General features: G+C 43.9%; 2 protein-coding genes across 3 annotated transcripts in view; both read right to left on the bottom strand.

The window, feature by feature from the left end:
• Positions 1-6,781: 6,781 nt before the first annotated feature.
• Positions 6,782-11,080, bottom strand: spry1 (sprouty homolog 1, antagonist of FGF signaling (Drosophila)). The gene is made up of 2 exons (XM_071457802.1): positions 10,434-11,080; positions 6,782-8,885 (listed from the first exon to the last, which is right to left on the bottom strand). The coding sequence occupies exon 2, from the start codon at positions 8,828-8,830 to the stop codon at positions 7,742-7,744; it is 1,089 nt and encodes a 362-aa protein (XP_071313903.1). The 5' UTR covers positions 8,831-8,885; positions 10,434-11,080; the 3' UTR covers positions 6,782-7,741.
• A 2,294-nt stretch (positions 11,081-13,374) lies between these two features.
• Positions 13,375-15,534, bottom strand: part of afg2a (AFG2 AAA ATPase homolog A) — a 115,237-nt gene continuing 113,077 nt past the window's right edge. For both annotated transcript variants that reach the window (XM_071458192.1, XM_071458191.1), the window contains one exon: positions 13,375-14,049. In XM_071458192.1, the coding sequence (XP_071314293.1) occupies positions 13,870-14,049 (180 nt within the window). In that variant the 3' untranslated portion in view covers positions 13,375-13,869. The remainder of the gene's footprint in view (positions 14,050-15,534) is intronic.

The raw sequence follows: 15,534 nt of genomic DNA on the forward strand, positions 1-15,534 counted from the left end.
TTGTTAATGTACATATTTGACATGTTGTAAATACGTTGATACTGAAAAAATGAGTAAAATGTTGAGAGACAACATGTTTGTTTTCCATAAAAATATCCAATCATGCAGTACAATGTCCACATGTAGTGACTAGGGTTAGGGTTAGGGTGCTGTACAGCATTATTAAACTCTTTTATGGTAATGTTTCGATTCTCATAGAACTTAGTTATAGTTAGTGAAAGCTCACAGTCTGGTTTTATATAGACAACAAGGTTATTTACATCTTTCCCTAAATTTAACCAGTGCTTTTGTTGCCTAAACCTATCCACACACAGGTTTACAGATGTGAATCTGGTCCCTGGTGTGATGGTCATTTGCACACTCACTGTCCACCCCAACCACCTCCAAGGGACCACACTGCTGGAGGCAATTAAATTTCTTACAAAATGTATTTGTTGTTGCAGTTTAGTTGAATAGAACAGTAATTTCTAGGAGACTAGACCCAGGTTGAATGGTTAATTCATGTAAGAACTGATTAGATATATGTTAAATGTTTTTTATAGAAACATAAAACCCTTTGAGAAAATATTTTAAGAGAGTTTAGGTCTAGAAAAGCTTAAATCTAAGGGCTCTGGTTACACAGGAAGTGACCTCATCACTCCAAAAGAGTGTTCAAGAAAAGTATATATAAGTACGAGGGGAGGAGTATCCTTATGTTGGCTCCAGACTCAACCCAAAACTAGCAGAAAATAAAATATACAAAGAAGGAAAAACTTTGCTCCCTCCCAGACCAGCGCTGAATATCTGTAGGGAACGAGGGTCTTAATCAGGGTCAAAACCAGCCTGATCCAAAGCTCCACAAAAGCCAGAATATCTCAGTGAGCCCACCTGTCGGCCGACCACACAGCAGACTCAAAGGTCCACTGATAGTTCAGGAGATTAAAGCCTGTCTATCTGTGTCTGGGGAGACTCTTAAGGGTGTGGGGGGGTCATCAGAAAAGGAAGGAGGAGGAGGCTTTCGAGGGTTGAAGGGTGAGCAAACCAGCAAGTGGGAGGTTAACCATCATGCTAGAGATGGGATGGATGGAGGCTCTGGGGGGAGGGAGGGAGGGAGGGTTGCAACTTCCACCCGGTGACTGGCTGACTGATGGAAAAAAAAAAAAAGAAAGTCCCCCATGACCCCCACTCTGTTGCCCCCCAGCCGAGGAGAGCCGGACGGGACTAAAGCCCCCCATTGTTGTCCCCTCACACAGGATCACCAAGGCCCCAGCAGTGAGAGAGGAACGGGGGGTTGGAGAAAGGATGGGGCTGGTGTGGGAGGGGGTGAGTATGGTGTGTGTGTGTGTGTGTGTGTGTGTGTGTGAGTGTGTGGGGTGGGGGTGGGGGGTCGGCCCGCCAGCTCAAACACAATCGTGTGATAGGACTTGGCCCTATCTAATCAAGGGCAGGAGGTCACTTCCGAACAACTGGGCAATAAAAGATTATTTCCAGCCACATAACAGAGGAGCCGTTGGAGGGGGGAGGGGGGAAGAAGGGGAGAGAGAGAGAGAAAGAGAAAGAGGGAGGGAGGGAGTGAGAGAGAGCAGAGGGGGGAAGGGTGGCTGTCTGTGAGGAGAGGAAGTGAATTGAAAAAAGCCAGCAGACGGGAACCATCTGTCTGGATGCATAGTCTAATCTCAAAAAAAGAGGGAATGAAGGGGGAGGAAAGGGAGGATAAAGAAAGAGCAAGCTTCCTCTTCATCCTTGCAAACAAGCACACACTCAAATCTACACTTAGCTGTCAGTTTATTAGGAACACCTAACTAAAACTGATGCAGTTTAATCCAACAGTCCTGCAATAAGCCCTCTATTCATGAAGGAAACTGTATTTCTTTATACAGAGTGGTGTTTATGTTGTTTAGCCTCACTGATTTGAATGGGGGTGGACTAAATAAGAGAAACGCCTGCCCGTAATACAGTGCAGTTCAACAACACCACAATCTGCGTCTTGCAAAATGATAACACAGTTAAATCTACACTTCTACACCGTTTGAACAAAAATGGAACATTATAACCTTCATGAAGGAGGATTTAATTGAGGACTGTTGTAGTAGACTGCATCAGTTTTAGCTAAGTGTGCCAAGTAAAATGAATGCATCTATCAATCCATCTATCTATATCTTTCTATCTATTTAAGGTACATGTGTGATGCTTTTTTGTCCTTGGTTGAGAAATCAAAGGGGAAAACAGGACAAAAGTGGTTGTAGGGGGCCTGGAATGCAGCAAACACACAAAACTGTCCCCTGGGGCCGTTAAAAGAGGAACAAGGACATGATCTTGTCAGAGTTAGGCTATGAGAGAAAAAGTTAAAGCAGCTCCAAGTTAACAGGAGACACTACTGTTTGTATCAGAGATATTCTTCTGGACTTTCCTTTTAACTTAAATAGGGGATAGGCTCTGGTTTTTGTCATGCTGAAATATACCCTACTACTGACTATAGTCTTTTGATATCTGTTGAACCACTCTGAGCATATTTGGAGATCAAATCTAACGACTCTTGACAACTGGCTGTTTCCAGCAACAGTCTCCAATAAGAGCAACACTGAGACAAACACCCCGCTGATTTAATTAGCGAGCAGAATACGAAATCACAAGCCGGCCTATTGGGGCCTGTGAGAGCTGGCAAAGGCTTTTGCACTAACTTTGCAGAAAGGAAGTGACACTTTGAATACTGATGAGTCAATCGTGCTGATGAAACAGGCGCCATTGATCAAGAGCAAATCTTGTCTGTAGTCGAAATAACGCCTGGCCATTAATTACAAAAGAGGCCCAATGAATGATTTCCAAGGGTCGTGTGTTGTATTGATCCGTCGGCCTCCTCCTCCTTATCATCATCATCGTCATCCCCTCCAACTGGTCTTTGTCCATAAAATGGCAGACAAAGACAAGAGACAGGAAGGGGGCTTGGAGAAGAATGTGGTATCAGATAGCTAGTAACACCGTAACACATAGCAGGTTAGGAGGAGGAGGGGGGGGTGTGAAAGTTTTACACTGAAGTTCCTGTTGGTGGGTGGGTGTGTGTACCCAGGAGCAAATGCTTAAGAGGCTCAAGCTCCAATGAAACACCTCCATCTTGAATAGCCCTCGACACCTGATAAAACACTGGGTCATCCCTGCAGGCCCTTTATGGCTCCTAAGGAGGAAAGAGGCCGCTAAATGACTGTCTGTCTCTTGACACGCGGCTCATCTGACAAACACAGCAGCGAGTGGCTTCTAAATGTTTTTTTCTCCAGCATCAGATACAAAAAGTACTGACAAAAGCATAAAATGCGTATATTCTCTCTTATCTGCCTTGTCAGGTGGGTTCTTTTGGTGGTTTTTTTGCCCAGGTTTTTGTTTCTGAGATCTCTGTGTCCATTTGTTTGTGCTTCTCATAGCACTGAAAATTACATTTAAATATTTAATAACAACTTGCACATTGAGAAACAATGTCTTGGTTTCTTTGGATAACCCACACAGCTCAGTGTCAACAGTTTTCACGGGCGAATAGTCCGCATGACAACTGTTGACAGTGAGGTGTACGGATTATGTATCATAACCGGGACATGGTTTCTGCAAGATGCTTGATGTTTTTTCAGTGTAATTTGTCAATGACACAAGCACCACAACATGAAATTCCTTTCACTCCCATTGTTTCAGAGTGGAGAAAGATATCTCAAACTTTGGCATCTACATGCCAGGTAGAATTAGAGATAAATAAGAAAATACCTTTCCTCATGTCTCAACCGATCCTTGAAATAATAAATAAAAATTTCCCCTGCTACTAAACTGCAGATTCATTTGTATTTGGAAGGAATCGGCTCATCTTTCAGGACATCCCTCCATGAGATCACCAAGATCTGCTGTCTACACAAACTAGCTTTGTAGCAGTGTAGGAGTCAGATGGGGGAACACTAGTTCGAATCGTGTTTACTTTCTTCAGTGGATGGCTATTTGGACCTCTCTGAGAGCCACAAAATCTGTTGGCCTTTTCTGTTGTCAAGCCAAAAACAGTCTTTATAATATCATCTCTGTTAGGTGAAAATATCACATCTCCGAGTTGAGGGGATTTTCATGTTTTAAGTTAAATTGAAGGATTACATGTTCCTCTGTGGGTTGAGAAAATTCTCCAAGCCAAACCCCTTTCAAAAACCTGTTATATAAACTCTGAGACGCTCGGTGGTTGAGGCAAACACAAGGCTGTTTACATGTTGGATGCACAAGGTTTTCACCAGACAACACAATATACTGTATTTTTCTGATATTTTAGACATAGTGAGTTATAACAGTGACTTTATCAGGACCTGAGGTGAAATGTTTTATGGCTGTCTAATATTTTTTTAATGTCATTTTAATCCTGTGGAGGCCAGTGTGGATGTTGGAATCGTTTCTTAACACATCAGCTCTCACATGTTGTTCCAGCACACCAAATCCAAATATCTGAGGAGATAACTTCCATAAACTTTGGTCATCGCGCTGAAGTCCAAAAAAGCCGCCTTCCTCTCCAAAATCCACCACCCCCACATTTCCACTGATTGCTAATTTCTATTTATATGCCATGAGGGGAAATAATGAAAACCAGATGAGGAGGCGGAGGAAAGCTGAAGCAGGCCTTTTGGTGATGAATGCTGTGGAGGAGGATGACTGTTTATAGAGTATCCTGCTCCACCACGGCCCTGCCGGCAGCAGTGCCCTGGCTAAGAAAAGGACTGCCCCGGTAGGATGTGTGGGTTGGAGGTTCCACCATGACTCACTTGGTAGTCATGCGTGTTTGCACTTGTATGGTCCCAAAAAACCCAAAGCTGCAGCAAAGGGACCCGCCAAGCCTGACAACTCCAAATAGCATTACGTGGGTGTGTGGAGGAGCTAAATTTACTCTGAAACAAGTGCAAAGAGGAAGAGGAGGGGGGAGGTTGTGACCATTTATACCATTGAATTACTTAATACTGACTCAGATTTCACTATTCTTTTTTTTTTTAACAGTGGAGTGGTAGTCCCGTGATGAGTAAAAAGTGACGCAGTTGCACAGCAGTTCACGTGGCAGGGTGAGTGAAAAGTGAAAGAAACTATTCAGAGGCCTTAAAATGATATTTTAGACACCTCTGCCGATTAGATCAGAGATTAAAGAGTCATGTTGAGGACTTTACAGAGCCAAGTTCTGGAAATGGTGGGAGTAGGATCTGTTTCCTTATTTGGCTTAGGCTGGAAAATACCAAGTAAACACTGTCTTCCTGTTCACCGGCTCCTGAATACAGTTTATATGTCTCCCCCCCCCCCCCCCCCCCCAACCCTCACCTCCCCTTCTATCCATACAGGGGAACTAAAGTGAAACCTGAAAAAAAGAGGCCTCCTATTGTTTGCTATCATCCAGGAGCCAGGAGCAAATGGGGCTCAAATTGCAGCTCTGAAAGGTAACAGGAAATTGACAAATCGCTAATCCACTCTTAACTATTCGGGGCAACAAAAGGTACATTCCACCAAAAAGAGAAAGAAAAGCACATTAAGTACAGAAAGCCCATTTGGAGGGATGGTTGATTTAATGCAAACTGCCAACAAACTGGATGCATGCTAGTCAGTCTCAGCTTAGCCTGGTCAGCTAAATGACAGAAGCAAAAAGATAGCTCCTTTATGCTCATGTTTACCATTAGCTCATTATCTGTGGAGCATTTATCTGTGACTCCTGAACACCGCTGCAGCTTCAACTGTGGGACTGTAGCTTATGGTTCATATTCCTGTTTAGCAAAACTCTGAATCCAAAGATCCCAGGCCTGTTGCACACAGCACCTGAGGGCACCACCGTCACATGCAGCTGATTATTGACACGGTTGTGTTGTTTTCTTGCCAACGCTGCAGCTTTCCAAACCTAAGCTGGAGTATATTTTTTCCTTTGTCCCACAGAATTTCCCGGTCACAGTTTGTGTTTCCCCAACTGTTGGCATTTCTGGCTGACCAACCAACGTTCAAAGTGATGATCTCATCCCCTGGGGGCCCAGAGGTGGAGGGGTGGTGGGGGTCAGCGGACTTCCCAAGTGATAAATTCACTGACAAAAAGAGGCGGCCAAACAGTGGGCCTGTGGGACCTGGTGGGGGCTGGATTTGCCCCATGTCGTTGCCTTTAGTGCAGGAACCACGCCATAAAAGCCCAGCATTGATAGCCCCAGTTTATTATCTTTGAACAGGTGGCCCCGGCTACTCGTAATGGTTGCTCTCATTTCTCAAGGCACACACTGTTGGGCTCTGCAATATGGAGACCATTTGGGAGTTTGGGAACATCCCGATCTAGCCGCGTTAAAGCCCAGGGAATAAACTATAGTGCATAGTTTTGTGATGACCTGTTGGCTGGTGAGTGGAGTCAGGGGGGGATTTAGAAGGAGAGTTACTTCCTGTGAGCATAACTCATGGAAACGTGGAGGCTCTGTTGATGCTAGCAGCTTTGGGGCTAATCGTGTCAATGACCTGTATTGTTTAGCTTTCAAGGTTACCGAGGAGAATCGCAGCAAAGAAGCCCTCCAAGAATGTAAACAGTCCCATTTCGAGCTACAAGCTGTTTCTACTCACTGCTGAAAATTTTTACCAGGAATTCCACACCCAGCATGGACACACACACACACACATGCATGCATGCAGCATACACACATGGAAAACCAGCGATTTGCTGTTCGCCAATGAACTCAAAACTCAAGAAAGCAAGACCTTCCCCAAAAGAATCAGCCATCAGTCACATCTTTCACTCCTCAGACCAGTTACTGTTCAACAGCGGCTCAATCAAGACACCAGACAGCGCTATGTTTTCATTAATTAATATATTTTCTGCATTAAAGTTAACATAGTTTTCTTTTGTGCCACCCTTTAATTTTTCAGTAAGTATTTGATATTTTGTTATATTCAGACATGAGTAAATTTAAGACTGTCTCTTGCAATAAATATCATAAAATAATAGAGCTTCACATAATAAATATTTTTTACAACAAAAAAATGTTTTAACAGACATTTTTCTTTTAAAAAATAGCCAGAATTCCTCTTATGGATTTTGAGCAATACAATTTACACAAAATGAAGAAAAAAAAAACAAAACAAAACATGGGAGAATGCCACAGAATGTGTATGAAGAGTTCAGATGGGTGGAGGGAGAGAAACATATCCAAGTGGGAGAGAATACTATGAGATGGATGTGCTTTCGTTAATGCAACATGAGCATAGGAACCACGGATTTAGTGTGGTAGCAACCAATAATTCAAACATACCTGCTCGCTATGAATATCAGGTAACAGCTACATAATTGCCCTATAGAAGATCGTCCTTCACAGATTTGGTGAGAGGCAGCTTCCCACTGGGCGCTCACACCCAGAGGAAGCTGCCTACCTAAAAACGGAAGAAAAACTTGTTTGTTTTTTTTTCATATATATATATATATATATATATATATATATATATATATATATATATATATATTGTTAATGAGGAGCTGAGGATAGACATAGAAACAGTTTAAGGCAAACACTGGTCTGTAAAAACATGGTCCTGATCCAGAGAAAATAAAAAATAAAAAATAATTGAGTGGTTTTCATTACTCCTTTGCTTAGCTCCTTAGGGTTCCGCAGTGAGGAGGGGAGGCGGGTGGGAGGTGCTTAGAGAATGTTTGATAAACATTAATTTGTGACTATCATCATCATTATCATTGTCATCATAAGATCCACATCAAGAGTCTCCCGCGCACACGCAGTCACAAACACACAGGGGTCGATCAGGAAGGTTTCTCCTGGCTCTGTGGGTCCCAGCTCTCCAGTTTGCAATAGACAGTGTTGGAGTTCTTGCAGCGACAGCCGGGCCTGTTGACCCGGTCGTAGCAGCTCTGGCACGCCTTCAGACACCCCTTGACAGGCGGGTAGCATAGCAGACAGGGGAAGAGTACCGACATTAATCCCATGCACAGGAAACGAGAGCAGCAGTGGGAACGGGACAGCGAGCAGGGGTGGTCAGCGCAGGAGTCCCCCTCATCGTCATTGGAGCAGTGGTAGAAGATGCCCTTAACCAGGCACATGCACGTACCGTGCTCCAGCGCGCTCTCGGCAGAGCACAGGCACTGGCCGTTACATGCCAGACATGAGGGCAGGCTCCTGGGAGCCGTGCAGTCACTGCACTTGCACTTCCCGCAGCGCTCACAGATGAACTGGTGCCCAGCAGCGGCCACCACCCCGTTGCCACTGCCAGAAAAGTCTGATTTCCCTTTGCCCTGGGGCTTGAGTGGAGCCTCTAGTGGAGGCTGGTGGAAGTGAGGTCCCTGCTGGGGCTGTAATAGGGCTTTGGGCTTGGGCTGAGTCCGTACGGGCCGCTCCGCCCGGTGGTGGTGCTGTAAGTTCATGCCGGGCCTGGTGGGGGGTGAGCGCGCCAAGAGTCCCTGCTCAGAGGAGGCGCTGCTGTTGCTCCCTGAGCTGGCAGCACTTCCTGTGCTGGTGGAGCGGCTGAGCCCCGGTGCCCGGGACCCGCCATACTGCTGTCCCCCAGCCACAACCACCACGCCGCCCCCAACATGATGGTGGTGGCCTGATGGCCGGTGTTCATAATTGTTGTTCACATTGACGAGGATGACCTCGTGAGTCCTCTCCTGCTTGTCCTGGGGCCTGGGGGCCATGCGGGGCGCAGGGGGCCTCCGTACCACTGAGGGCCCCTCGGTGTACTCGTTGCTGGAGCGGATGGCCTTGATTTGGTCCAGGGAGAGAATGGCAGCATGCTGGAGCTCCCGCTCGTAATCCGACCTCTGCCGGCTCTCCAGGGAAGGCTGCTGGATCACCACTAATGAACCGCCGGGGCCATGTTGACTTTGGAGCTCCATCTGGGGGGATCACCACTTCCGACATTCACCGTAGACTTGGCATGCATCGGAAAACCTGCCAGAGGGGGGAAGAGAGGCCGGGGAGAGACAAAGGAGAGGCGGGGAGGGAGGGGACATCATCAGAGAGAGCCAAAACATGGCATAACTGCCAAACACACACTGTCCTGATGGGAGAGGGGCGAACATGACTCCCAGGCAATTTCATTTCAAAACCAGTGAAACCCAAACACTATCACATCATCATCGTTATTTCTAAACCATAACATAATTATTTTGTAACAGCAAAATTGTCAACTTTCAACATGAATTATCGCTTTCAGTGAAATCATCACTCTCATACTTGAGCTGTATGTAAAGTTAATCCGGACTCCCTGTTTTCATCTTGTCAACATGACAATATGTCACTTTTGATCCGGTTAAGTGAGGCAACCCGGGAAAAAGTTGACTATTAACAAGACTTTTTGTACCTTCCTCCCCAATACGCACACATCTAAACTTCAGCAGGCCCTACAAATACTTCCCCTCCTCATTTACATTTGTATGACTAGTTAACATTTAAATGCACCGCGGCGACGAAATGAGGACACGATCCAAGGGAACTAAATGAGCTGCCTCACTTAGTATTCTATTACTACACCAAAAAGGATTTCAGGGAAATGGGGACAAAAGTAGAGCCAAAAAAAAAAAAAAAAAAAAAAAAAAACTAAGGTCAGACTAAGTTCCGACAAAATACAGACTTGTTGAGAAACCGAACAGAGCGCTTTAAAGTTATCGGAATAAAACTTCACCTCACAGCTCAGCAGCAAGATGCAGTTTTTTTTTTTCAAGTTTATTATTTGAAGCCAGTCATTTGTCTAATGAAGGCCTATGTGTTTATGCCGTAAACACCATCAGGAATTTAGGTTTGAGCCTTCGGGGATGTTATGAAGCAACGCCGACCTGCACGGAGCCAAAAACCTCCACAAGTCTGCAAAAACATAAAGCCCCCGCGAAACACACGTCAAAGCTCTCAGGGAGAAACACCACAGTCAGAGACAAGGCGATCGATTTTCTTTTTTTTTTTTTTTTTTTTTTGCAAACAAAACAAACTCTTCTTATTTGGAACAGCCTGAGCGTCAAAGGGCGCACCACAACTAGGATTATCCGCACGGAGCGCGTTCAAAGGGAGAGGACTTGGTGCGCAGTAATAAAAGTAGGATCCTGTAAAACCCACAGAGCCGGAGATCAAGAGACATTAGGAGACGCGTCCAAATAGACGGGGAAAAACTTATGAATGAAAACAACCGCCGTGGGGGGAGGGGTGTTTGTTACAGAGGAGCCGCAGAGGGACACAAGGCATTGGAAATCTATCAACTTCCATCAACTGATCGCGACGGATTTTTTTTTTTTTTTTTTCACAACCCGCTGCGGGTGCTTTCAGGTGCCAAACACGTAGAAAACGAGACGGAACGTCTTAGGTTTTGTGCACCAGCGTGACAGAAACATTTATTTCGCTACAGCGGCACGTACCCGGTCGCTGCGTACGCTACTATCGGACAACAAATGCCGCAAACGCAACATAAAATGCGTAAAACAAGTGTAAAATAGTGGAGAAGATGCGTACCTATATGCAACCATCCATAACGTCGAATCCATCAACCAGATAGCTACCAAATCTCCATCCAAAAGGAAGGGGCAATGTCCACACGTAGACTATGAGGTCTGATGCATAACATTCACAGCCTGTTAATCCAAGTGCGAGTGTATCCCTTTGCGTTATTCCCTTTTCTTGGTCGGTGTACAGAAAAGTTCAGCGTGGGTTACGCATGCATTCGTCCCAGGACAAAACACAGTAAATCCACGGTGTAGCTCTGATGGAGGAGGGAGGGAGGGAGGGAAGGCACCCGGAGAACTGCTGCGTACTTGGGAGGCCGATCTTTAGGCAAGACAACCCAGCTATGGAAGTCCCGTATGGATTGTTGTAAAATAAAAACAGAGCAAAAATAAAAGGAATAAAATCAAAGACGATTGAGCTTATATCCAAGAGTTTCTCCTCTTCGTGCTTCTGCAGAGGGCTGACTTTGAGTTGCGGCTGTTACTTATTGTTGCGGGGAATATGCGCTCTTGTGCAAAAAAAAAAAAAAGAAGCGTCGTCGGGTCGCAGGCGGCGGTGCGCTCTCTCCAGCTCTGCGGGCCTGTTCAGCACTGAATGAATGGGAACGCAGGGCTCAGTGTTTGCTCGACAAGCCAACTCCCATTGGCCATTCACTCCACTGAAAAAGGATACATCGCATCCGCTCCTGATTCATTGGGCAGATGTAGAAGGCCGGGCAATAGAGATGTGTGCACTAGTTAAGGTGGAACGGCTTTTTTCTTTTTTTATGTCGCGTTGGCTCGACGAGGGGGCCCAAGGAAGAAAAAACACTACTAGTTTCCGTTCTTGTGGGTTATGAATAATGATGTGAATAATGTTTAATGTGACTAAAAGTTACCTAATGTAATAATCACGCCATTTAGGCTATTTATATTCTTGCTCATTTATGGTAGAGAGACCACACATAGTTAGAAGAGAAAAATAAAAGCCCAGCTCACTTTAATTTTTTTTTTTTTTAATGTATTTTTTTCTCTGCTTGTGAAATAGAAACAGAGATGCCATATTGGTCCCTATGAAAAGCTATTATAAGCATTAAAAGCATATTTCTACAGAGACTTTGATCTTCTGTTGATCACAGAAACTATGATATATGTTTAATATGAAGGTTCACAAAGAAGTAGAAAGAAGTAGGTCATACCCAATAAAATGAAAAACTTGAGGCTTTGTGATGGGAAATGAAGGCTTCTAAACCTACATGCACTAAATATGCTTAAAGGAGGAATTCAGAGTATTAACGTCATTGAATCCCAGATGACAAAAGTTTTGTTGACAAAAGAAAAAAAAAAAATGTGACATTCACCTGAGATTGATTAAATGTGGTTTTCAAAAGAGACTTTAAAGAGACCTTAACAGGATCAGGTCTTTTGATACATGTTAATAATCTCTGTAGTTAGCGCTGAATAACTGACAGTCAAGAATGTTCACTTACTATTAAAATCTTTAAAGTTAACTTGGACTCTATTATAAGAGTCCCACTGGTGCTGAAGCCCCACGCTGGAACACAGTGTCCACACAGACAACCGTGATTTCAGACAATTCAGGGAAGAAACATCAACAGGATGTCTTCCCCCCCTCTGGAATGTTCCCATTACGCATTTACGCATGTCATCAGAGGAAATAAAATGTGTGGAGATGAGTCTGCAGCGTGCATAACTCTCTGATATGGACACTTTCTCATCATTGCATGATTTCATGGGTAGAATTTTTTGGATGGGGAGGGAGGTGGAGGTGGAGGTAGAGGAGGAGGATGGGGGTGGGGGGGTGTCCCAGACCACCTTAAGAAAAACGCAGCCCTGCAGCCAGGGGAAAGACTCCCCCCTCCTCACTCCTGCCACCCCCCACCCTCCCCTCCCCTCTGTTCCTGACTGTCTGGTTTGATTGGTGTCGCGGATGCGCTACATCCGGATCCATGAGAAAAGGAAGTTCAATACAAAGTCAATTTATCCTATTCAAATGGAAAAATCAATAGATGAATGACCCCCAGTGCCATTTCGGGTCAGCAAATGCTTCAAAAAGGATGCGAGAAAAGCCTCGGCAGAGTTAACGGACTGTTAAAGTGACTTTGTGGCGCAGTAACGATGAAGTTTTTTTTTTTTTTTTTTTTAAAGCTGGATGTTAAAACTCAGCTTCTTGGTGATAAAGCCAATCCTGGTAGACCGACAGATGGCCGCCTGGATCCCTGCTCTTAGTGGTCGGAAGTGCGGACGGAAATCTCACGATTACAGCAATTAGCTGATTTTCCATGGATGGATGTGATGAATATACCAGCCGCGGCTGTTTTTCTCCCCGTGGATATAGAGCAGCTCCCCAAACTAGGAGTTTAGTAACCATCACAGGTCCTTAAAGGGGGGTCGTCAGGTCCCCACTTACAAACCTAATTCCTCTATTTAATTCCATAGAAACATAATATTCTGATTGGGGGGTTCATTCTCGCCAAGTGCAGTATAATCAGTTGTAAAACTTTTTACAGACTTATGGTTTATTGCAATCTTTTCAAATATGATTCTGAAGTCCAATCTTTCTCTCTGAAAACATTTAAAAGCCTGGGATTTGATTGTGCAAAATCCCATATGGAGCATATGGAAGAGCCACAAATATTTTAACTTACAAAAATCACAAAGTGGCAGTGAAAACATGCAGAAAAGGTTTGATTCTGTTTGGATATGCAGGTGAAAACTGAGTTTAAACAGATGAATGCATGGGAAGAATTGAATTCCAGTCAAAAGCTGTTGCCAGCTGACTTCACTTTTGCACTGAAAAAAAAAAATGAATTACATGGTCGTGACGGAGATGTCTGTATTTTTCAGACTTTTGAATTCTGCTGTAAGCACAGTATCAGACATGTTTTAAATATCACAAGCGTTTATCAGCTTATTCATGACTTTTCTTTATGTTCTTTTGCAATGAAAAAGACAACCAAAGACAATGCGTTTCATACATTTTAATATTTTATATCATCAAACATGACACTTCACCTCCTTTCTCAAAACCAAAATAATTAAACATTAAACATTGTCATGCTGAGCTGCCAAGTATTTTGAAACTGCAGTTTCAAGAACAACTGCGATTCTAACAGGACTTTTTGGGAAACTAAATTCTTCTATTTGGCATGATAGTGTGTGGACTCAAAACCACATTTTTACCACATTTGTTTTCTAATAGCTATTAAAAAAAAACTTGAACAATTGTTGCATAACTTGGCACAGCAGCTACCAAAGAGAAATCCTTCCTTTTTGCCAAAATCAGCATCTACCATTATTCAGCTGGGCGCTGTGACAGTTTCTTATCATGTTGGAAACTTGTCCAGCAGACTGGGCCAGTTTAAAAAAACCTATATTTTCAAAATGATAATAAAATTACAAAGAAAAAAAGTTCCTTAGTTTTGGATGTGTCCATAGCAGTGTGGTCAGAAGAAGCACAGGCCGCTGTGCTGCTGCTGATAGCTGATATACGACTGGATGAGAGAGTCGGGGATCCGGGGCTTCACTGTGTTCAGGGCACTTTCAAAGTGTCTGGCCTCAATGTGCTGAGCTTTGATGTCCTCTTGTAGGGCCAGGAGGGCAGCCTCTCTGCATACTGCTGTTATCTGGGACAGGAAACAGACACAGATATTCAGCTGTCAGGCAGAGCGGTCCATCCAGCCAACACCACTGAGTCACGTGAGCGGCCGCAGTCAGAGGCTGATCGACTTCATGATAGACCGCTGAGGGCAGATGTGTTATGGCAATAAAGCAGTGCTTTGTTTATCTCAATCTGAGAAATATCTTTATCTTCCAAACATCAAAAGTCAGGCAAGGCAGAGAGACAAACACAAACCCAACTGTATAACTGTCCCAAAGAGACCAACAACTGTCTGTCCCACAGTTTCAGTGCAGAGGGAACAAGTCAGCACGTGATCCTCTCTGGAAGTGAAAACATTTTAAACGGAATCTGATTCTGATTAATCCCATGTACACTGCAGTGCAACTTAAATATTGAATATATTAAATCCCTTAGAAGCCTTCATTATATCCCTTTGGCCATGTAAAGATAGCAGACAGTGACACATGATTCAAAAGGTTTTGATGAATGGCAAGAGCAATTCAAAATGGATTGTAAGAGGAAGATATCAGAGGACTGCTGCATGCTTTGGAGAAGACAATCAGCTAAATGACTGATGTACAACATGTGATTATTGGAATTATACAAAAATGTCAAGTGCATCATATAAAAAATACACGCAACAAGAGATTAAGGAGGTCTTAAAAATGATAAGCACCATATAAAATGTAATAGTAAAATAATAGGCTGTTTACAAACTGGAAGGAAATAACTAACTCAACAATACTGGAGAAGATTTAGTTGGAATTTAGTTTTGTAAACATTTATCACAGGCTCTGGAGACTAAATATATAGTTTAGTTTAGAAAGTAATCAAACCAACAAAGGACTTACATAATTTAAACTGGGTACATTGTTACAAAATCAACTAACTGAATTACTGAGTGAGTTTTGGGATTCATAATGTTTGCCTCCTCCAACAATCTGCTATATAACACTATATATGCAGAATAACTGTGGTTCCCTGGCTGTGCCCTGTAAAATTTAACTTAACTAATAGGATTATTTCTGCCTCCAGAGCAGCAGCTCTTTTAATGAGAGATGTCTGTTTAACCAACATTTCTGATCTGCCATGTCTAAAGTGTAAATACAGTAGTCCTCCTGCAGCCTCTCTACTACAGGACTGATGGAATTATGCAACAGCTGACACGGAGGAGTGCTGCAGGTGACCTTCTGGGAGAGATTCTGCACACGCCAGAGGAGTGACTCACTTCCGAGTCGGTGGTGATGGCTGATGAAGGCCAGGCGCCTTTCCCAGCAGTGCCACCCTCCTCCCTTTCTAGAAGCACAGCTTTGTTCTGAGCCAGGGCAGCTTACACAACTGCCTCCAACAAGAGCTGCGCAGGAAACTATTCGCCTGTACAACCACTGATAACGTCTGGTGGGAGGTTAGTGGGACATGCAGTCATGTGATGCAGCAGGACTGTGGAATATTGCACAGTGAAAGTATGCAAATAGAGTAATGTGGGTCT

The sequence above is a fragment of the Trachinotus anak genome, unplaced genomic scaffold (genome assembly GCF_046630095.1).
Source record: "Trachinotus anak isolate AG129_WGS33_773 ecotype Australia unplaced genomic scaffold, CSIRO_AGI_Tana_v1 ptg000021l, whole genome shotgun sequence".
Taxonomy (NCBI): Eukaryota; Metazoa; Chordata; class Actinopteri; order Carangiformes; family Carangidae; genus Trachinotus; species Trachinotus anak.